Genomic DNA, 22,694 nt, shown 5'->3' with positions numbered 1-22,694 from the left:
AATACATGAACCCAAGTATCAATTAAAATCTACTCAGTGATGGTTATACATTTTACCATGTATGCTACACAAACCTGGAGTAGTTGTGTCCGTCAAAGGCGAAGAAGATATCTGCCATCTCTCCGTTACACTTGTGAAACAGCTGGAGGTTGTTGGTCTTCACAGAGTGGAGGAGCATGAAGACAAGATGGCAGTGGGTAATGAACGACATCCAGAAGGCAGCTGTCTTCCCCAGGTGGCCCTTGCGCACCTTTTCCTCAAAGGCATGGTACTTTTTGATGAGGAGTAGAGTTGAGGGGTCTTTGAGGGCTTCATCGAGGTGCTCTCGGTTGCAAGACTGGGTCATTCTGAGAAGCACAGCAGGGTCAGAGATCATGATGTTCTCCTCCTCAGTGAATCTCTCCATCAACAGCCTCTCCATTGCCTCACACACTGTTTTGAGGCAAAAGAGGGACTTTGCGTAGGCCTTTCCACTGAGAACACCTTTGAGAGATCCACTTGTTACTAGTTGTGCCTCAAAGAGAATCTCTGCATATCCAGAACCACGCATCTTGTGTCCAGTGAGCATCCCGATGTAGTTCATGGATGTGTGGAAGGGTCCAATCGTTACTACATGACTAGCAAATTCATTTGGCCAGCGCCAGATGATGGGAAGGGCTTTCATGCAGACACCCAGATCAAATGTATTCAGGACCCATCTCTGACCCACCTCAGCAGTTGCTGCCTCGGAACGCTTCAGTAGCTCACGAACAACTGCGTTGTCTGTGATCGGTTGGTGGATAGGCGTGCAGTAGTCGACTGTTGATTTGCTGGGTGGGGGAGAACCAGTTGCAGAGGTGAAACCCCCTAGCCCAGGCACAGGCTGCAGGCCACAGCTTCCGATGTATCTGATGAAGAGCCAGATGTAGTACTCTTGCATCGTAGTGGCATAGACTGTGTCATTCTCTGCTGGCGGTGTGAATGATGAGCCTTCAGGGAACTTCGGGCCAACGCGAGTAAAGTGCAAGGGTGGGAGAGTTTTTGGTGTGTCGACCTTCAGGCTACGCTGTTGTGACCTATTGATGGTAGGTAGCATTCGGTCCTTGCTGCTCTCGAACCCGGGCTTGACCTCCTGCACCATGATTCCTCCAGCACTGTTTACAATGTTGCTGCCGTGCACACTGGTAGTGGTTTTATTCAAGTTGTCCCACTCACAGTGGAATACAAGGTTGCCCTCTCCTGTCACAATTTGTGGTGTACGATAAGTTGAGACTTCATCCAGGACCTTGGCGAGAGCAGTTTCCAACTCCAAGGCGAAATCGTAGCTCTCAGAGTGTCCAAGCCTGTGTAGTATTGTGGTGAGCTGTTTGCTTCGGAACAGGTGCCTTACAGTCACACAGAGGAGAATGTGCTTTGGTAACTTCCATTTTCCATCTGACACTGCACGGCACAGATCTTGTCCAATGGAGAAGACCAGACGCTTCACCTTTTCTGTCTCGATGCCCTCCTTGCCAGTCATTAGCACGCTGAGAAAGCGGACAAGGTCTGGAGGTAGGATGTCTTCAGGATTGAGCTCCATGTCTTCAGCTGTTGGTGGCCATGGTTGGTCTTTACACTCTCTGAAAGCCTGTAGAATACCCTGGCGAAGTTGGAGGGCAACATTTTGGTTCTTGTTTGTGCTTCCGAGTGTGAATGCTCGTGCGAGAGCATTGGAAACTGTTATGTTTGAGCTGTGCACAAGCCAGAAAGAAATGACATCACATTTGTCATGATCAACCTTCGTGAAGTGGATATGCTCCTTGATTGGGTCATTCTGTAGGCGTTTCAGTAGTTTCTCTGACCGATAATTTGAGTTCTCATATCCATTCAGTTTCAGTTCCTCGACATAGAGCAAGCGCAAGGAAGAAAGCTGTAGAACTTTATTCTGCTGGATGACCTGGGTTTGAATGTGTTCCAGTACTGAGTTGAATGCCTTTTCATGGGCGGCTGACATGCAAGCCTGCTCCTTTGGTGCTTCGGCTCTGTGAATCGCACGCTCATAGTTGTAGAATGCTGTGCGGAAAGCTTTAAAACATGACGGATGGTGTTTGGCCTCACATGCAAAGAGGTCTTTGTTTTTCACCTTTCGATGGAGTCGATAGAGACCCATTTTCTCAGCCCGTGTTTCGATTTGCTCCCATGCATTTTCTTTGTTTTTAAAGGATGGGAAGGTTGTAGGCCTCTCAGTATTGCGATGAGCATCTTTGGTCTCAACTTTCTCACAAAATATACACTCTGGCGGGAAGATGGGTTCAGCAGAACCTCCTGGTTTACGAGGAGAGTGATGCCATGATGAGGTTGATGGCCCTGGTTCTGTATCATCTCCCAGACGATGAAAGTGGCGGACAAAGTGCTTATAACACTTGCTGTGATATCCTACTCTTTCTAGGTCATCAGGAAGAGTTGCCGGGATCTGATCACATACTGATTGCATACGACATGGGGAGTCATGCGGTTGGTTGAGACGTCTATCCGGGATCTTTTGAAGCAGTTGCAGTTTTTCTGAAGCAGATCCTTTAATTTTACGGAGGGGCGTGAAATCCCCATGATCAGACATGGATGGTACATGAAGGATGCATGTAGGAGGAGAGCTTTGGGCTGCAGGTTCTACACTCCGTTTTCTTTTGGGCATGCTTGCTGTCGATGTCTACCATCACTGTTAAATGACAAATAAGAAATCACGAATGATGTTAAAAGTGCCTGTGAAAGGAGGCTCTGAGTTTTCAGTGAGGTAACAGAGGTTCTGAGTCATGTTCTACACTAGGGTACTTTTTAGCTGACTAAACCATGTTTAGTGGCATCAAAAGTGCTAATAGCTAAAACATCTAAATTCTTCCACACTAACGTTAGCTATCTAGGCCAATGAAACATTGTGCTAAGTTACTGTAGCTAGCTCAGCTGTCGTGCCTCTTTCTGGTTCAATTCATATACAGAAGTCAACAGATATGTCTCATGTTTGGCATTAACAAAAGTTTAAGTTACACCGACATTAGGAACATACTGTACATAGATGAGGCTAGCTTTAACGTTAGCTAACATGGTGCTAGCTGGCTCAGCTGTTATTCTGCCTGTTTATGATTTCATGCAGAAACTGAAGTCAAGAGTGTGAGTAACATTATAGTTAGCATCTTACCTGGCTAGATTGGAGGATGAATACCAAGAACAACACACAGATGGAATGGAAGACTGAACTTTCAACTGAGGTATTCAATAACATCAACGTTACCAATTGATACGAGCGCGCGACATTACCAATTGATACGAGCGCGCGAGCGCGCATGTTACATGGATGGAAATGTAAAATGGCAGCTATAGCAGCACTAATTTGGATCTCTAGTCTGTCATTTCTGCACTGTGATTGGATAACATAAAAAAATATGTTTGGGAGTTAACAGCAGGAGTTGGTAGATTTTACGTGGGCTGGGTGAGAAACCTTTAAATAAGCAAGTGAAAATCTCTCGCAATACAAAGTCAATGGTGGGAAGAAAAGTTGAGTGGTACCAATGTTACTGCCAATGTCCCGCCCCTATGCAAGACTCAGGAGCATCTTGTTGACATTTAACCTTGAAAATACCTGGGTTTAGACCCCTTATGTACCATGTTAAGTTATCTGCAGTATTAACGTATCCTTATCATTTGTAAAACTGATTATTTTGTAATTACAGCATTAATATGCATACTAGTATACCATAGACACATGTAATCATGTTATGAATAGTTCTATCATGATCTATGCCCTTCAAAACATGGGTCTAGACACCTTCATTTTTCAATTATCTGCAATATTGGCTGAGATATGTCAAAAATCGTTTTTTTGATAATGGCAGCAGTAATTTGCATAAAAATGGTATGTGGGACATTTTTTCAGCTTGGGGCCATAGCTAGTCATTTTCTACACATTCTTTCCAATCTAGAAACACTGATTAGAAGTATATCTCCGGGGGGTGCAGGGGGACCTAGTCTTCCTACTAGACTAATAAGAGACATGGAAATACTCTTAAAGTGGGTAATTCCTAATACCACCACTTTGAAGACATTAATGAGTGAGGCAAACTGGGTACATGCAGTAAATGGAGAATTAGACATACCCACAGAGGCTAAAATGACACAGATAAATAAATTAATAGAGGCCATAAAAAAATTGCCGCCCCTGACTGATTGGAATAAAGTGGTTACGTGCAAACAGAAAACAGGAGAGGATGCTCGTGATTATTTAGACAGATTGCGAGATGTTTTTCGACTATATTCGGGAATAGACCGGGCACAAATCGACAATGCCCTAAAACCCCTTTTTATTAATGGTCTGTTGCCGAAATTGAAGAGTGAAGTGGAAAGACAGTGTATTGCTTGGGAAGGCAAGCCGATGCAAGAAATATTGAATTATGCTTTGCATCATCAGCGAATTCAGGCCAGGAACAGTGCTATAAATGCCGAAAAATTGATGCAACTACAGACACAAGCCCTGATGATTACGAACCAACGCAATAGGTTTTCTATGCAACAACGTAACAATGCAACAGACAACAACTATGAATCAGGAGATAACCAGAGGTCAGAATGGCAACCCAAAGACCCAGACATGCAGCCCAGAAAGACAAGTCAACAAGTGGACAGAGCAGGTAACGACAGAAGCCGGTGCTTCAACTGTGGAGAGATGGGACACTGGATAAGGAGATGCCCATATCTGAGCAGAACACAAGTTAATAGGGTAAACCAAGATCAAGGTTACCAGTGCTGACCGATACCTCAGACAATGATTAGGCCTTCATTGCGACAAATCCCAAATGATGATTGGCCTCAACAAATTAGATTACTGGACAAACATGAATAACCGTCGATGATTCTTGGGTCTGAAAAGTTTTCGGAGCAAGAATTATTCATTCTTTCTTTTGCGTGTAAGCAAATTAGTAATTAATTGATCAAATGCCGAAATTGGATCTTTTATGTTGGGCACACAATTTTAAATTTACAAAGTTGGAACAATTGCTTTGCAAATTTTTGAAACTAAGTGACAAGAGTCACATGATGATCAGGTGGGAATTTCGGACTAGTGTTCCGCATGATTGATAGGTCAGTGGTCGACTGACATGCAAATGGGTGTGTAGTCAAATTTGGATAAATTATGGTGGGAACTGAAAGGGTAATTTCAATGTGACATTATAGGGGTTTTCTAAGAATAAACTTTTTGGTCTATTTGTGTATTAGCATTTATAAAATTGAAGGACAAATTTTATGAAATTGAAATAAAATTGACACCCATCTTGATCTGTAAATAATGGTTCCAACGCAAACAAATACGCATAATGCATATGTGTGTGTGTTTATGTGTGTCAATGTTGGTGTTTTTGTTTTTGTTGTTTTGTATGTCAATCTTACAGGATTGTTGCAACCGACAGTGTGCCTGTCTGGAAATGGATAGTTTTATGTGGATGGGATTGAATATCCAGAGAATCCGTAAAATAAAATAGAAATATAATTTGATTATGAACATTATCTCTTTTGTCAAGGGAAATGGAATATAAAGATTTGATGTGCTGGGTTATGAGCAGCCATTAATTAATAGTAAAATTGTGAGTAATTTTGGGATTCCATTTTTGATAGAATTTATATGAGAATAACAGCTATTTATGGATATGAGCTTCATAAAAAGAAATGAGGGAGTACAAAATTAGCCAAATTTGGGAGAGGTCTTACACTGACTTCCCAGAATACTCTGCTCACGGATATATATATATATATATATATATATATATATATATATATATATATATATATATATATATATATACTTGAATTTTATCAGCATATAAATTGTGCTGCATGTATGGTTGTGTATTAGGCATAGATGATATGGGAAAATAGTAAAGAATATCTTGCTGGTTGGAACTATTGTGAGTTTTAAAACGGAATGCATTGTGAATCTTAAACCAAGGGGCAGACATGAACGCGCTGTTACGTTATTTATACTCAGAACGCGATGTCACGTGTACCTGCAACATATTTGCTAAACTCGCACACCTATATTGGCATACTGGTGTCAGTAGTACTCACTGGGTGCATAGAAATGGATGAGCAACAGTTAAGGGGGTTTAAAATAAAAACACTTACTTGGATATTTTCTACAAAAGTATGGGTTTCAATAAGTGGTAGCTGTACACATGGGATTCATCAAATTAAGTTTTGGAGTTCAAACAAAGTCACTGGTTAACAGATGGGAATGGATAGTAAATAAATTCTTCGATGCTGGGTAAATGAAGTGAGATATTACAAAGACTTATTAGAGCTATTGTTCTTCCTTGCAGCAGTGGGAGAAAATTTAGATCCAACATAATGAATCTATAAATGAATGTGATAGGGATAATATCCTCAATTTGTACTAATTATTTGATTGTGGGTAAAGGAATTAATTTATCGTAGTGGATTGTTAACAAGCAGCCTGAAATGTCCTGAGAGTGTGCATCCATGTAATCAGAAATCCCAGATTTGTTTTTACAAACAACATTTTGGTAGAGATCTTATGTGGACGAATACTTGCTTGATAGATAAAAACGGTACTGCATGTTAGCAGCCACTTCGGTGGCCATTTAGGCCGAACAAATAGGAAAAAACTGTAATTGAATATGTAATTTACAGATGAGTATTTGGGAAGTAAAAAGGGAATTTATTGATTTGGGAGACATTTTTCGAAGGTTTATTAAAGTGTTGCAATATGACATTTGGCAAGGAAAATTATTGGATGGGAAAATTAGATCTGTTTATAAAATGAGTTTGTTGACCCATTGAAGTTAATTCTTTGAATTGTTGTTTAATTAGCATTTTGAGTTCAAATTGGAAATAGTTTGGTAGAGCTTTGGTTAAAACCTTTGGTTGCAGTGTTTTGGAACAAATTGATAAACCGTAGGAGGTTGATAAGAATAGAAACAAATATGGACCTAAAATAGAAAGATTGTTATGATGATATGAATAATACCGAGATTAAAAGAATGAATCAAGTGATGTTGCAAATGAATAGTGAATACAGTAGAATTAAGATAATGGCATAACGACAATGTTATGAGTTGTGTCAATTACAATATCAGTGAACTCATATCACCACGAGTGACACACTGTTAGGAAAAAAAGAGGGAAAAGAAAAAAGTGGAGAGGAATTATGGTAATAATACATTATGTTTAATTTGTTGGTTTGGGAAAATTGTTGTTGGGAATTAGGTATTCCCGTTTGTGATTGTAATCATATACAATGCTATTCTTAGTTTAGTAATAAAATACATACCTGATTGAATATTATTTGTGTGACGCATATAAATGAATATAACTTTTGTGTTAAGGAAAAACAACAAATTGTTGAATGTGAAACTGTCGGAAGATATACATGATTATGCTGATTTCATGGTAAGATGTACCCTATCTGATTCAGTGGGTGCGGAAAGCAGATTCAGATGTGACTGAGCATAAGGATAAGACGAGATCACATTTTGGAGGGATTGCTAACGGAATTGGGAAGAAGTTCGAGAAAGAAAATTTGTGGCTAAAAAATGAAGTTAATCATGGCATACACCCTCTTTCTCAAAGAATGATGAAGACATTCTCCCGTGAAACTTGGAGATGAATGCTTACCTTCACCAAGGAAATTTATGTGACCATTTGCCTGGATCACACTGCAACATATGAAAGAAAGGCGATCACTTACTCTTGTTCGAAGGCTTCGAACATTCACCACATCAGAAGTTGCAGGACAACGACATTTTACCTGCAACCTCTGTGAAATGCGGGGACATACGTTATTACTTCACCAACGTCCGGGGAACCAGCATGGAGCTGCAAAAAACGGCTGTGCCCTTGTCACAACAGCTGTGCACGATTCTGCTGGTTGCTCCTGGTAAGGACCATGAATGACCTGAACACCATGGTCCCAACATCATTGTGGATGCATCCGGCATCCCTGTTCCACATCTTGCTGGCCAATCAACGTCACACCAATACTTGCTGCCCACTCACAATGAGGGAGGAGGCAAGTCGACTACAACTGGGTGAAGGCCTTGTTCAGGAATTACTATGGTTTACAGCAAGAAGTGGCAAGAATGCTACAAGGAGAGCAGGGTCAGTCTATGACTCCGCAATGTTACCACAACAGCGAAATCCTACACGAAGTAGTGCAGGTGCTATGAAGACATTAGGAGAAAATGTTTCATACCAGGATTCAAACACAAGTGATCAGCCCTTCCTTTCAAACAAAGTCAACATTTGTGTGGAGGCAAACGTTTTTGCCAGATGGTGCAGATGCTTTACAAAACTTGAAAATGAAGTGAAATTGTTGTATCTTGGTGATGGTGAAGTGTTGTTTTGAAAATATATTTGTGATGCAAATGCAATAGATTGAACGATATGGAAGGAGTCAATGACCAACGAAATGTTTTGTGATTCTTGCAGGATGACGGTGTATGCCCAAGGGAATTTGATTACCAAAGTGATTGATTATTTACTTATACTTGTAATGATGTTTACTTGTAGTGATTGATTGTTTACTTATATTGATGTTTAGATTAATGGTTAATATAAACAAAAACAAAAAGATGAGGGAATTGTGGAAGTGTAACTCAGTGTAACTTATTAATTGGCACTGGTAACTTATTAATTAACACTGGTAACGAAGCAGATACATTTTACCTGCAAACTCTGTGAAAGCCGAGTTCGTAAATGAGTGTCAGGAATGTGCCCGAACATGATAATCTCTTGTCCACCTGGTCACAGCCCCAGGCTGGAGCACCCCTCGCAGCAGGAGGGGAGCGAGCTGATGCCAGGACTTGGTGCATGCATGACCTCGGGGCATTAGCGGAGAAAGGATTAAGATTCAGCGGACAGGGGATTAACTCCAGTTTTGTCCATATAAACCAGAGCAAACATTGAGTCGAGAGGACTTGTCACCAGGAGCTCTGACCGACGGGAGTGGCGGAGGAACATCGGCCGAACGAGAAGGACCATGCGAAAAGAGTTAACCTGGTCCATTGAATTAAGCGGTATTATTTGGTAAATGGAATGAAGTGAATAACCAGTTAATAAACCAGACCTTTTGTAAAACCTGTGTCCGGTCATTGGAGTCTTGAGTCCCCCGAATACTTCCCCTACAGCGGGGCGGACCATTTTTTCAAAAGTGGACCTGATTCGGGGGTACCACCAGGTGCCCATCCGCGTGGCCGACATCCCGAAGACGGCCGTTATTACACCCTTCGGCCTCTTTGAATTCCTCCGGATGCCCTTCGGCCTCAAAAACGCGGCACAGGCGTTCCAGCGCCTGATGGACGGCGTGCTGCACGACTTGCCGTTCCTCTTTACCTACCTGGACGACATCCTCGTCGCCAGCACGTCCAGAGCCGAGCACCTCCTCCACCTCCGGACGCTGTTCGGCCGCCTCAGCGAGCACGGCTTGATCGTCAACCCGGCCAAATGTCACTTTGGTGCGGCGACGATTGACTTTTTGGGCCACCGCATCACCCGGAATGGCGCCATCCCGCTACCGGCCAAAGTCGAGGCCATCGCCGCTTTCCCGCGCCCCCGCTCCATCAAGGCGCTGCAGGAGTTCCTCAGGATGGTGAACTTTTATCAACGCTTCGTGCCCCGAGCTGCGCAACTCATGCGGCCCTTGTACACCGCCCTCCGCGGCCAGCCGGCGAAGCGCGACGTCGTCTGGTCCACGGACATGGACGCTGCTTTCACCGGCGCGAAACGGGCCCTCGCCAACGCCACGCTGCTGGCCCACCCGGTACCCCATGCTCCCATCGCCCTCACCATGGATGCCTCCGACTACGCCGTGGGCACGGTTCATGAACAATGGGTAAACGGGGCCTGGCAGCCGCTCGCGTTCTTCAGCCGGCAACTCCTGCCCAACGAGTTGAAGTACAGCACTTTCGACCGCGAGCTCCTCAGGCTGTACCTGGCCGTCCGCCATTTTTGCCACCTCCTGGAGGGCCGCCCGTTCACGGCCTTTGTCGACCACAAGCCATTGATTTTCGCCATGGCCAAGGTCACGGAGCCGTGGTCGGCCCGCCAGCAGCGCCACCTCTCCGCCGTGTCGGAATACACCACGGACATCCGGCACGTCGCCGGAAAGGACAACGCCGTGGCCGACTGCCTTTCTTAAGCCGGCGCCAACGCCGTCCACCTCGGCGTCGATTTCGCCCTGATGGCGACGGACCAGGCCACCGACGGCACGGTGCAGGCACTCCGGGTGGCGGACACGGGCCTCCGCTTGGCTGACGTCCCCTTCGCGGACACAGTCCTGCTTTGTGACGTCTCCCAAGGCCGACCTCGCCCCGTTGTGCCAGTCACCTGGCGGCGTCGCATTTTTGCTTTGCTCCACGGCCTATCTCACCCGGGCCGGAAGGCGTCCCAGAGGCTGGTGTCGGCACGTTTCGTCTGGCACGGGTTGCGACAGGACGTCCGCGACTGGGCCAACACCTGCACACCCTGCCAGCGGGCCGAGGTCCACCGTCACACCCAGGCTCCGCTGGCTCCTTTCACCGTGCCCGAGCGACGTTTCGACCACGTCCACGTGGACCTGGTGGGTCCCCTTACCCCATCGCAGGGGTTCACCCACCTGCTTACCATGGTGGACAGGACCACCAGGTGGCCGGAGGCCGTGCCCCTCGCCTCCACCACCACCGCCGACGTGACCCAGGTGTTCATCGCCACCTGGGTCACGCGTTTCGGCGCACCGGCGGACATCTCGTCGGACCGCGGCCCACAGTTCACCTCCGAACTGTGGGGCGCGGTCGCCCGCACGTTGGGTGTTACCCTGCACCGCACCACGGCCTACCATCCCCAGGCCAACGGGTTGTGCGAGCGGTTCCACCGCTCCATGAAGGCCGCACTCATGGCCGGCCTCCAGGACGACGGCTGGGCCGACCGGCTCCCGTGGGTCCTTTTGGGCCTCCGCATGGCTCCAAAGGAGGACCTCCAGGCGTCCACCGCCGAGCTGGTGTACGGCCAGGCCGTCCGCATCTCGGGCGAGTTCGTGCCCGACGCCACCAGCCCCTGGTCCGCCGCGCGCCAGCGCACGTACTTCCAGGAGGCCGCCCAACGTTTCGCCCCGGTGCCCACTGTAGTGAAATCGTATTCGTACTGAACCCGGGGTGATGCTCGCTGCTCGTTGACACCGCTAGGGGCGTGACTATAAGACCCGCTGCTGCGGACGGTGCTCCGAGACTTCTCCTGTGACACGTTACATCTGGTAGACTCGCTAACGGTACGCCAGCATAGAATATCCAGCTTGCTTGCATTGAATGTTATGAATGGTCCCATGTGATGTCACATCGTATACTTATTGTATTTCCTGCATTACAGGATGATGTTATGATCTAAATGGAATTAAACCACCCGTTGGACTAAAGTTGTGTGGACCTGATTGGTTTTCCACAACACTTAATTCCATTTATATCTACCGACATGGCTGGCAACAAGACGCTGGCGGTTGCCGTATTCTGCGCCGACCCGCAAGCCCCGGATGGTGGCTTGCAACTGAAGCACTGGCTCAGAACATTGGAGAATCATTTCGATGAGCCTGAGACCGCGCCGATGGCTGCCGCGAAGCTAGCAACACTTCATTCAAAAATCGACTACAAGGTGTACAATTCCATCGCTCAATGCGCGACGTATGACCTCTCGATCGCGGAGCTCAAACGGCTGTACATAAAGGAAAAAAGCCCGGTGTATGCACGATATTTGCTGCAAACGCGACGTCAGCAACCCAACGAGGCGATGGACCACTACGCCCAGGAGCTCCGGCAGCTCTTGCTGGACAGCACCAGGGAGCCACGGACTCCCGCGCAGGCTCAGGCTGATCTTCTTTTAGATGCCTTCATTGCAGGGGTCTCCTCCCAGGAACTAAGGCTCAAGCTCTTAGAGAAGATCGACCTGACCTTCGCTACGGCACTCGAGCAAGGGAAAGTATACACCGAAGCGCGGATGCAATCGAACACCTATGATCGCACGCGCCTCTTGGCGGGCACTACACTACACGCCCGGCCGGAGAGTGCTACCGCCGAGGACGCGGACCTGCTCGCGGAACTCCGGGATGCTCCGGAGGATGACCCAGTCCTGACGGCTGCCGTTACGACCAGACCCAAGGCCTTATGCGGGGCCGCATGCTTTTTCTGTGGGGGGCCACGCCATGCCCGGCCCGTGTGTCCGGCACGAGACGCTATATGCCATTTGTGCTCGCAAAAAGGACATTACGCAAAAGTGTGCAGGAAAACGGCACGCGGCTCGCGGCTCATTGAATCGCGCGGGCGCGGCGACCTTGAATGGGCTCATTGCGGAGCCTGCGAGCGGAGCCTGAAACCCGGCACCTTACCCGACTTCGAAGGGGAGGGCCCCTCTCTGCGGGCCCCTGGGCGCTCAGACGTCCTTGGCGGGCCTCACCGGACAGCCACCACAGTCTCATCCTCAATCGGGCACGAAGTACGTGTCCTTGACCAAACTCCGGGCCACGCAAGGGGCTTTGAAGCCTCGCCAAGCCCCAGCGGAACGTTCTCCTCGTGTCGTCCACGAGCTAACGGTGGCCCTCACCCCGGAAAAGGCGATTTCGAATACTACGGAGGCCTTTTTCTGCCAAAAGTGTCAAAAGGCGATTTCGAATACTACGGAGGCCTTTTTCTGCCAAAAGTGTCAAAAGGCGATTTCAAATACTACGGAGGCCTTTTCCCGTCAGAATTGTCAGATTTTGAATCGCGAAACACCGGAATGCTTGGGAAAGCCCTCTGATGGCGTTAATGGATTCCCCATGGTCAACGCAGACTCCGGCCATGACCGCAAAACTGCTGCTGGCATAGGATCCACCCGCGAGGCTTGTCCGACCCATTCGGGGGGCTCAGTCCCACTCCCAGCAGCCTCGTCTGGCCTGGCTCAAGCCCTTATTCCCCTCATGGTCGAAGGCCATTGTGTTCGGGCCTTGGTGGATACAGGGTCTACGGATAGTTTTATCGACCAGCGACTTGTGCTCAGGCATGGATGGCGGATCTGGAGGTCTACGAGACGGATCTTCATGGCTTCCCAGGGGCTTCGACTCAGCACGAAGGGGGAATGCCGATTGAAACTCGTGCTAAAGGGACGGGTTTTCCCTGATGTACACCTTATGGTTTTACCCACATTATGTGCTGATATTCTGTTAGGACACGATTTTCTTAAGCTGCATGGACGTCTGGTAATGGAGTTTGGTGGGCCTGACACGCTTGTTGTGGGGGCGGACGATGCGCTTGCGGTGTGCGCTCTAGCGCAAATGGACGTCCAGCCGCTTTCGCTGTTCCCCAATCTAACCTCCGACTGCACCCCTGTCGCGGTGAAATCACGGTGCTACTCTCGCGCAGACATGCAATTCATTGCGGACGAAATGGCTCAGCTCTTGAAAGACGGCATCATAGAACCTAGTAGGTCGCCGTGGCACGCCCAGGTCTTGGTGGTGCGCAGCGAGGCCCATCGCAGACGCATGGTAATCGACTATTCCCAAACGATTAACCGCTTTACACAGCTGGATGCCTACCCCCTTCCAGGGATGGACGCGCTGGTGCAACAGGTGTCCCAGTATTAGGTCTATAGCACTCTCGATCTCCGTAGTGCGTACCACCAGATCCCTATCTCTAGGGCGGATCGTATCTATACCGCATTTGAGTCGGGGCAGCGGTTGTACCAATTTACGCGATTGCCTTTTGGGGTAACGAACGGGGTCGCTTGTTTCCAGAGGGCCATGGATGACCTCATTGCGCGGGAGCACTTAACCGATGTTTTCGTCTACCTCGATAATCTTACGGTTTGTGGATATGACCAAGGGCACCATGATGCTAATCTGAAGCGCTTCCTTGAGGTCGCGCAGAGGTATCACTTAACTATGAACGAGGATAAGTGCAAATACTCCCTACGCACGATAGATCTTCTGGGGTACACCGTGACCCATGGCTCTGTCGCTCCGGATAAGGAGCGTCTGCGACCTTTGCTCGACATGGCCCCTCCCTGTGATCGGGCGTCCCTGAAGCGCAGTCTTGGGCTGTTCACCCATTACTCCAAATGGGTGCAAAGTTTCTCCGCAAAACTTCGCCCCCTCGTGGCCTGCGACACCTTCCCACTGAGTCCGGCCGCATTGGCGGCCTTTGATGGCCTTAAGGCCGACATCGCCCGAGCCGCCGTGGCGACAATCGACGAGAGCGGCTCTTTCGTCCTCGAAAGTGACGCCTCGGATCAGGCCATCGCGGCGACCCTCTCCCAAGGGGGGCGTCCCGTGGCTTTCTTTTCACGGACTCTTACCACCGCTGAGCGGAGACACTCGTCCGTTGAAAAGGAAGCGTATGCGATCGTCGAGTCTATTCGGCGATGGCGCCCGTACTTACTCGGGCGGAGCTTCCAAATCATCACGGACCAGCAAAGCGTTGCATTCATGTACGACACCTTACACGCCCAGCGCATTAAGAATGAGAAAATCACTCGCTGGCGTATCGAACTCGCCGACTTCTGTTACACCATCAAATATCGCCCGGGGAAGGATAACCGGGCCGCCGATGCCTTATCACGACCGGCTACATGCGCGGGTATCACCTCTTTGGAGGGCCTACGGGTGCTGCATGCCACTGCGGGCCATCCCGGCGTAACGCGTTTTGCTCATTTTGTGCGGTGTGGCAATCTCCCATACTCGATTGACGATATCCGCCATATCTGTCGCGACTGCGCTATCTGCGCGGAAATCAAACCGCGTTTCTATAACCCTCCCATGGGGACTCTGGTTAAGGCTACGCGACCGTGGGAACGCTTGGCGATGGATTTCAAGGGCCCATTGCCGGTGTCGAGCGGCTCTCGCTATCTGCTCACTATCGTCGATGAGTACTCGCGATTCCCCTTTGCTTATACGTGCGCGGACATGACTGCTGCTACGGTGATGCGATGATTACAGAACTTGTTCTCAATGTTCGGTTACCCGGCCTATGTCCATACCGACCGGGGTGCGGTCTTCTTGTCTCAGGAGGTGCGCGGCTATCTGCTCCAAAATAACATTGCTTCTAGTTACACCACGCCGTACAGACCCCAGGCTAATGGGCAGATCGAACGCTTCAACGGGATTATCTGGAGGGCCGTCATGCTCAACCTCCGGACCCTCGGCCGGGGCCTCGATAAATGGGCTTGGTCGCTACCTGCGGCGTTGAACTCGATCAGGGCTCTCCTGAGTACGGCAACCAACCAAACTCCCCAGGAGCGACTTTTCCACCACCCCAGGAGCTCGGGGTGTATACGGTCTTTGCCCAGTTGGCTCGCTGGGCCCGGGCCGGCCTACCTTAAACGGGCGGTTCGCGCGAGCAAGTACGACCCCCTAGTGGACAAAGTGCAGATTCTCCAGGCTAATCCTGAGCATGCTCGTGTGATGACGACTGATGGCCGTGAGACTACTGTCTCCGTCCGTCACCTTGCCCCTTGCGGGGTCGCCGACCTGAGTAGGGAATCGGACGAACCGATCGAACCCATCTATGAGACTATGGCCTCTCCCGACGCTCCCATCGCCGAAAGTCTACCGACCCTCCCCCTGCCGAGTCTACCTGGGCCTGACGACTTGGAGTTACCCCCTTCGTCACCCGACCCTGATGGCGCCTCCGACGCCGGGGACACAGGGATACGTGATGCCGTACCCGGGGAATTTCGGACGCGTGCTGGCAGAGAAATTCGCCGCCCGGCCCGATACGGTTGGGTCGACTGATGTTCCGCACCCTGTTCGTGCTGACGCTCACTCGCTTCTAGCCGCACTGCCGTATAATTCTGACGGGGGGGGGGGGGGGGAGAATGTAGTGAAATCGTATTCGTACTGAACCCGGGGTGATGCTCGCTGCTCGTTGACACCGCTAGGGGCGTGACTATAAGACCCGCTGCTGCGGACGGTGCTCCGAGACTTCTCCTGTGACACGTTACATCTGGTAGACTCGCTAACATTATGCCAGCATAGAATATCCAGCTTGCTTGCATTGAATGTTATGAATGGTCCCATGTGATGTCACATCGTATACTTATTGTATTTCCTGCATTACAGGATGATGTTATGATCTAAATGGAATTAAACCACCCGTTGGACTAAAGTTGTGTGGACCTGATTGGTTTTCCACAACACCCACGTCCCGCCACGGCGACCCCCAATCCTACGTACCCCCAGCACTCCACACGGCGGAGTACGTCTTTGTGTGCCACGACGCGCACCGGGGGCCGCTCCGGCCACCATACGACGGACCCTTCCGGGTCCTACGACGGGACAACAAGTCCTTCGTCATCAGCATTGGCGGCCGGGCGGACCGGATTTCGGTGGACCGCCTCAAGCCGGCCCACACGGACGTTGGCCAGCCGCCACGGCTGGCTCTCCCACCGCGGCGCGGCCGCCCCCCGTCCACTGCACCCCCCGTCCGGCCACCCGCCACCACACCGGACCCCCCCCCCCCCCCCACGACCAGCCAGGGGTCGTTTCGGTCGGGTCATCCGGACCCCCCTCAGGTTGACCTCCTGGACCAAGTCGATTCTGGGGGGGCGTGTGTAGCGATCCATGGGTCCCCCAAAGCTCGAGACCAGCAACATAATCTCCTTGCCCCAGCCGGTGACGTAACCGGCGGACAAACCGCGGCGCCGAGGTTATAATTGCTTGCACCTGTCGGTCACATGACCACCAAAGCGTGCCTCGCCTGAGAGGCGTGGCTTTGGTTCTGACGTATGCTTTTTGGCTTGGATTATATGTATGCGAACCCGGAAAACGGGCTTTCAGAGTTCCCGAGTTGATTATACTGTACATTAAACATCTTCTCGGACGAGTTTGTGTCTTGTCCGTCACTTCGTCCGTCTCAAGCAGGAGCACTGCTCCTTCAAGAACAACTTTTCAAATTGAATGTTAAATTTTGAACACAAACTGGAACATTATTCAGAAAACGAACCTGCCATTTAGCAGTAGTTTGTCTCTGAATTCGTCCCAATCACACATGTGCAGAGAGGAGTGAGCCAATTGTTTTTAGGCCTCCACCAAAGACTTTGCCAGAGGCATTATATTTTCGGCTTGTCCATCCGGCTGTCCTTGCGTCCATGATAGGTTTTCGTTACCGTGATAACTTGAGTTTTGTCATATAGAGTGAAAAGGATAGAACACAGATATAGAGAGAGGGGAGAGTGGGGAGAGGTGGAGAGAGAGGAGGAGGAGAGCGGTGAGAGGTGGAGAGAGAGAGAGGAGGGGGAGAGAGGTGGAGGAGGAGAGGTGGAGAGAGAGGGGGGTCGAGGTGGAGAGAGAGGAGGGGAGAGGTGGAGAGAGAGGAGGGGAGAGGTGGAGAGAGAGGAGGGGAGAGGTGGAGAGAGAGGAGGGGAGAGGTGGAGAGAGAGGAAGAGATGGAGAGAGAGAGGAGGAGGAGTGGTGGAGAGAGAGGCGGGGGAGAGGTGGAGAGAGAGGAGGAGTAGTGTTGGACAGAGAGGAGGGGAGAGGTTGAGAGAGAGGAGGGGAGAGTGGAGAGAGAGGAGGGGAGAGGTGGAGAGAGAGGAGGGGGAGATAGGGAGGAGGGGGAGAGATGGAGAGAGAGGAGGGGAGAGAGGGAGAGAGAGGAGGGGGAGAGAGAGAGGAGGGGGAGAAAGGGAGGAGGGGGAGAGAGGGAGGAGGGGGAGAGAGGGGGGAGGGGGAGAGGTGGAGAGAGAGTAGGGGGAGAGGTGGAGAGAGAGGTGAGAGAGTTCGATCAACTATATACTATGATGTAAAGATGAACTGATTAGATTTTGTAGTTAAGAGGTCAAAGCTCAGAGGTTATGTGAGGTGCAAATCTTGTTACTCCTATAACTTATGAACCAGAGAAGGGATTTTGACCAAAGTTAATACACATATGTACTATAATGCAAAGATGAACGGATTTGATTTTGAGGTCAAGAGGTCAAAGGTCAAATGTCAAAGTCTGTAATAGGTCTATAACTTGAGAATGGCTGAAGGGATCTAATTCAAACTTAGTACAGGTATATTTAATGATGTGACGATTACCTGATTAGATTTTGGGGTCAAGAGGTCAAAGGCTAAGTGCGACACTCACCGTCAGGTAAAAATTCTGTTGCCGAGCTAACTTGTGAACCAGTCATGGGATTTTCACCAAACTCGGTATAATTATATATCATGATGCAAAGATAAACCGATTCGATTTTGGGGTCAAGAGGTCAAAGATCAGAGGTCATGTCAGGTAAAAATGTGATAACTTAGGAACAGCTGAAGGGATTTAAATCAAACTTAGTACAAGTATGTATAATGATGTAAAGATAAACAGATTAGATTATGGGGTCAAACGGTCAAAGGTCAGTTGTCCCGTTAGATAAAAATGCTTTGACTGCACTAATTTGTGAACCAGTGATGGGATTTTGACCAAACTTGGTACAAATACATAATGTGATGCAAAGACGAACTGAATAGATTTTGGCAAAGGTCAGAGGTCATGTCAGGTAAAAATGTGATAACTTAAGAACAGCTGAAGGGATTTAAATCAAACTTAGGACAAGTATGTATAATGATGTAATATTGTGGGCGCAGGCTTATCGGTTGAGTCACAACGTTGAAGAGTGTTTTTTCACAACTTCACAAGTACAATTATACTTCTTATATGTTTGCTTCAACTTATATATTTGCTTATATGTTTGCTTCACTTCACAAGAGTCACAACTTCAACGTTGAAGAGTGGCGTTTTACTCTGTCTGCTTGTCAAACAAAATTTAAAATCATTCCAAATAGGAAACTTACTGTTTTTAAGGATGTATAAAGGACACATATGACAGGCACAAAAAAGTAATGTAACGTGTTAGATAGGGTTCTGTAGTTGACACTGCGTCAATGGGGGTAAAACGGCGGTAAATTCTGGAATTGATTTATCTATACGACCTTTACAAACTATATATTATTTAAATTGAATTATATATTTGAACAATGTAGAATACAAATCACCTTTTTGCACTTTCTAAACCCTTCTGTTTAGCAGGACCTGTACTTGGACATGTTAAATAAGGTGGTGTATAAGCGCCGCTGAACTTCTGGGATGTTTTTGAACGACCTTTAAAATTATTATTTCATTTAAATTGAAGTAAATACTAGTACCCTATGTGGGGTAACTTGCTCTATGAACTCTACTTAAAAAAAGTTTGCATTTATATTTAGTTAGACATTTCAAACACCAATCTTATACCCACTTGCATGAACTCTCTCCTCTCACCTGTTCAAATCATATCATATCATATCATATCATATCAACATCATATCAAAAGTGAATGTTGAGCTTTTCAAATGCAGTGCGGGAAGTGATCACTGTAAACAGGAGACAGATGAATGCACAAACAGACACCTGGTTCGCAATATATAATAGACGACTTCCCTTCCAAGGAAATTCAACACAGAAGAGACCATTTAGCCCATCAAGCCTGTACAATGGTTGCCAATCCATGACAGTTTTTTTGTATACAGGGTCAAGGCTGGTGGAAGAGCAAGAACACCGAACGAATCAGGATGCAACAGGACAAAAGGAACAATAGAGAAAGGGGGGACACAAACAGATTTGAAGGACAAAATAGAGGGAGAAGTGGACAAACAATGGGTGTGTGGGGGGAATGGGATGGCCATGATGGACACAGAAGGAAACTTGTTCCCCCTCCATCCTATCCCCCTTCTCCCTATCCCCCTCCTATCTCCCTTCTATCTCCCCCTCCTCTCCCTCCACCCTTTCCCCTTTTCTCCCCCCTCTCCTTTCCCTCACTCCTCAATCCCCTCCTCCCTCTTTCCCCACTCTCCCCCTCCTCTCTCTCCACGTCTCCTCCTCCTCTCTCTCCACCTCTCCCCACTCTCCCCCTCACCCTACTCCATCTCTCCACCTCACCCCACCCCACTTTCCCCCTCCCCTCTCTCCACCTCTCCCCACTCTTCCCCTCCTCTCTCCACCTCTACCCACTCTACCCCTCCTCCTTCTATCCCCCTCCTCTCTCTCCACCTCTCCCCCTCCTCCTTCTATCCCCCTCCTCTCTCTCCACCTCCTCCCTCTCTCTGGCCTCCCTCTCTCTCCACCTCTCCCCTCCTCTCTCTCCACCTCTCCCCACTCTCCCCCACCTTTCTCTCCACCTCTCCCAAATCCTCCCTTTCTTCCCCAACTCTCTTTCTACCTCTTCCCATTCTCCCACTCTCCCCATCCTCTCTCTCCACCTCTCCACCTCCTCCCTCTCTTCTTCTCTCCTCCTCCACCTCTCCCTGTCCTCCCTCTCCACCTCTTCCCCACCTCCCTCTCTCCCCCTCCTCTCTCTCCACCTCTCCCCTCCTCTCTCTCTCCCCTCGTCTCTCTCCACCTCTCCTCCTCCTCTCTCTCTCCCCTCCTCTCTCTCCACCTCTCCTCCTCCTCCCTCTCTCCCTGTCCTCTCTCTCCACCTCTCCCCGTCCCTGCTCTCTCCTCCTCCTCTCTCCACCTCTCCACGTCCTCCCTCTCTCCCTTCCTCTCTCTCCACCTCTCCCCCACCTTCCTCTCTCCCCTCCTCTCTCTCAACCTCCTCTCTCTCTACCTCCTCTCTCCCCACTCTCCGCCTCCTCTCTCTCTCCACCTCCTCTCTCTCTCCACTTTCCCTCTCTCCACTTTCCCTCTCTCCCCTCCTCATTCTCTTTCTCTCTCCCTCTCCTCACTCTCTCCACCTCCTCTCTCTCTCCACGTCTCCCCACTCTCCCCGCCTCTCTCTCTCTCCACCTCTCCCAACCCTCCCCTCTCTCTATGTCTGTGTTCTATCCTTTTTAAATGTTGAGTATCAAAGCAAGGAAGCAACACCTACCATATTTAAACATTAACGTCTTTCATATAACTCATTATTCGGCCGGGATTTGAAACACCAAACTCCTCGACTCAGAGCAGATCTCTATTAAACCCCAAACAAAATGAGTACGAAGCAAAACGAGCACCAGCAAAATGAGTACCAGCAAAATGAGTACCAAGCAAAATGAGTACCAGCAAAATGAGTACCAAGCAAAATGAGTACCAAGCAAAATGAGTACCAGGCAAAATGAGTACCAGCAAAATGAGTACCAAGCAAAATGAGTACCAAGCAAAATGAGTACCAAGCAAAATGAGTATCAAGCAAAATGAGTACCAAGCAAAATGAGTATCAGAAAAATGAGTACCAAGCAAAATGAGTAATAAGCAAAATGAGTACCAAACAAAATGAGTAATAAGCAAAATGAGTATCAAGCAAAATGAGTACCAAGCAAAATGAGTACCAAGCAAAATGAGTACCAACAAAATGAGTAATAAGCAAAATGAGTATCAAGCAAAATGAGTACCAAGCAAAATGAGTAATAAGCAAAATGAGTATCAAGCAAAATGAGTACCAAGCAAAATGAGTACCAAGCAAAATGAGTACCAAGCAAAATGAGTACCAGGCAAAATGAGTACCAGCAAAATGAGTACCAAGCAAAATGAGTACCAGCAAAATGAGTACCAAGCAAAATGAGTACCAAGCAAAATGAGTACCAGGCAAAATATGTACCAGCAAAATGAGTACCAAGCAAAATGAGTACCAAGCAAAATGAGTACCAAGCAAAATGAGTACCAAGCAAAATGAGTACCAAGCAAAATGAGTACCAGGCAAAATGAGTACCAGCAAAATGAGTATCAAGCAAAATGAGTACCAAGCAAAATGAGTACCAGCAAAATGTGTAATAAGCAAAATGAGTAATAAGCAAAATGAGTAATAAGCAAAATGAGTACCAAGCAAAATGTGTAATAAGCAAAATGAGTACCAAGCAAAATGAGTACCAAGCAAAATGAGTAATAAGCAAAATGAGTACCAAACAAAATGAGTAATAAGCAAAATGAGTATCAAGCAAAATGAGTACCAAGCAAAATGAGTACCAGCAAAATGTGTAATAAGCAAAATGAGTAATAAGCAAAATGAGTAATAAGCAAAATGAGTACCAAGCAAAATGTGTAATAAGCAAAATGAGTACCAAGCAAAATGAGTACCAAGCAAAATGAGTACCAAGCAAAATAAATACCAAGCAAAATGAATACCAAGCAAAATGAGTACCAAGCAAAATGAGTACCAGCAAAATGAGTACCAAGCAAAATGAGTACCAAGCAAAATGAATACCAAGCAAAATGAATACCAAGCAAAATGAGTACCAAGCAAAATGAGTACCAGCAAAATTAATACCAAGCAAAATGAATACCAAGCAAAATGAATACCAAGCAAAATGAATACCAAGCAAAATGAGTACCAAGCAAAATGAGTACCAGCAAAATGAGTACCAGCAAAATGAGTACCAGCAAAATGAATACCAAGCAAAATGAATACCAAGCAAAATGAGTACCAGCAAAATGAGTACCAGCAAAATGAATACCAAGCAAAATGAATACCAAGCAAAATGAGTACCAGCAAAATGAGTACCAGCAAAATGAATACCAAGCAAAATGAATACCAAGCAAAATGAGTACCAAGCAAAATGAGTACCAGCAAAATTAATACCAAGCAAAATGAATACCAAGCAAAATGAATACCAAGCAAAATGAGTACCAAGCAAAATGAATACCAAGCAAAATGAGTACCAGCAAAATGAGTACCAGCAAAATGAGTACCAGCTTACTGGTAACAAGGAGCACTGTGTCAGTGGCACAGCTGTGCTTCCAGCAATGATGCAACCA

General features: G+C 47.9%; 1 protein-coding gene across 1 annotated transcript in view; it reads right to left on the bottom strand.

Annotated features, from left to right (window-relative positions):
• The window catches only part of LOC144894103 (uncharacterized), a 70,962-nt gene that overhangs the window by 10,529 nt on the left and 37,739 nt on the right, over positions 1-22,694 (bottom strand). Inside the window, exon 2 of the mRNA XM_078786182.1 lies at positions 75-2,442. Coding sequence (XP_078642308.1) covers positions 75-2,442 — 2,368 coding nt within the window. The remainder of the gene's footprint in view (positions 1-74; positions 2,443-22,694) is intronic.

The sequence above is a fragment of the Myxine glutinosa genome, chromosome 10, assembly GCF_964187855.1.
Source record: "Myxine glutinosa chromosome 10, kmMyxGlut1.1, whole genome shotgun sequence".
In the NCBI taxonomy this organism is placed as follows: domain Eukaryota; kingdom Metazoa; phylum Chordata; class Myxini; order Myxiniformes; family Myxinidae; genus Myxine; species Myxine glutinosa.
The sequence above is the reverse complement of the archived record's forward strand: the minus strand, read 5'-3'. Positions and strand labels throughout refer to the sequence as shown.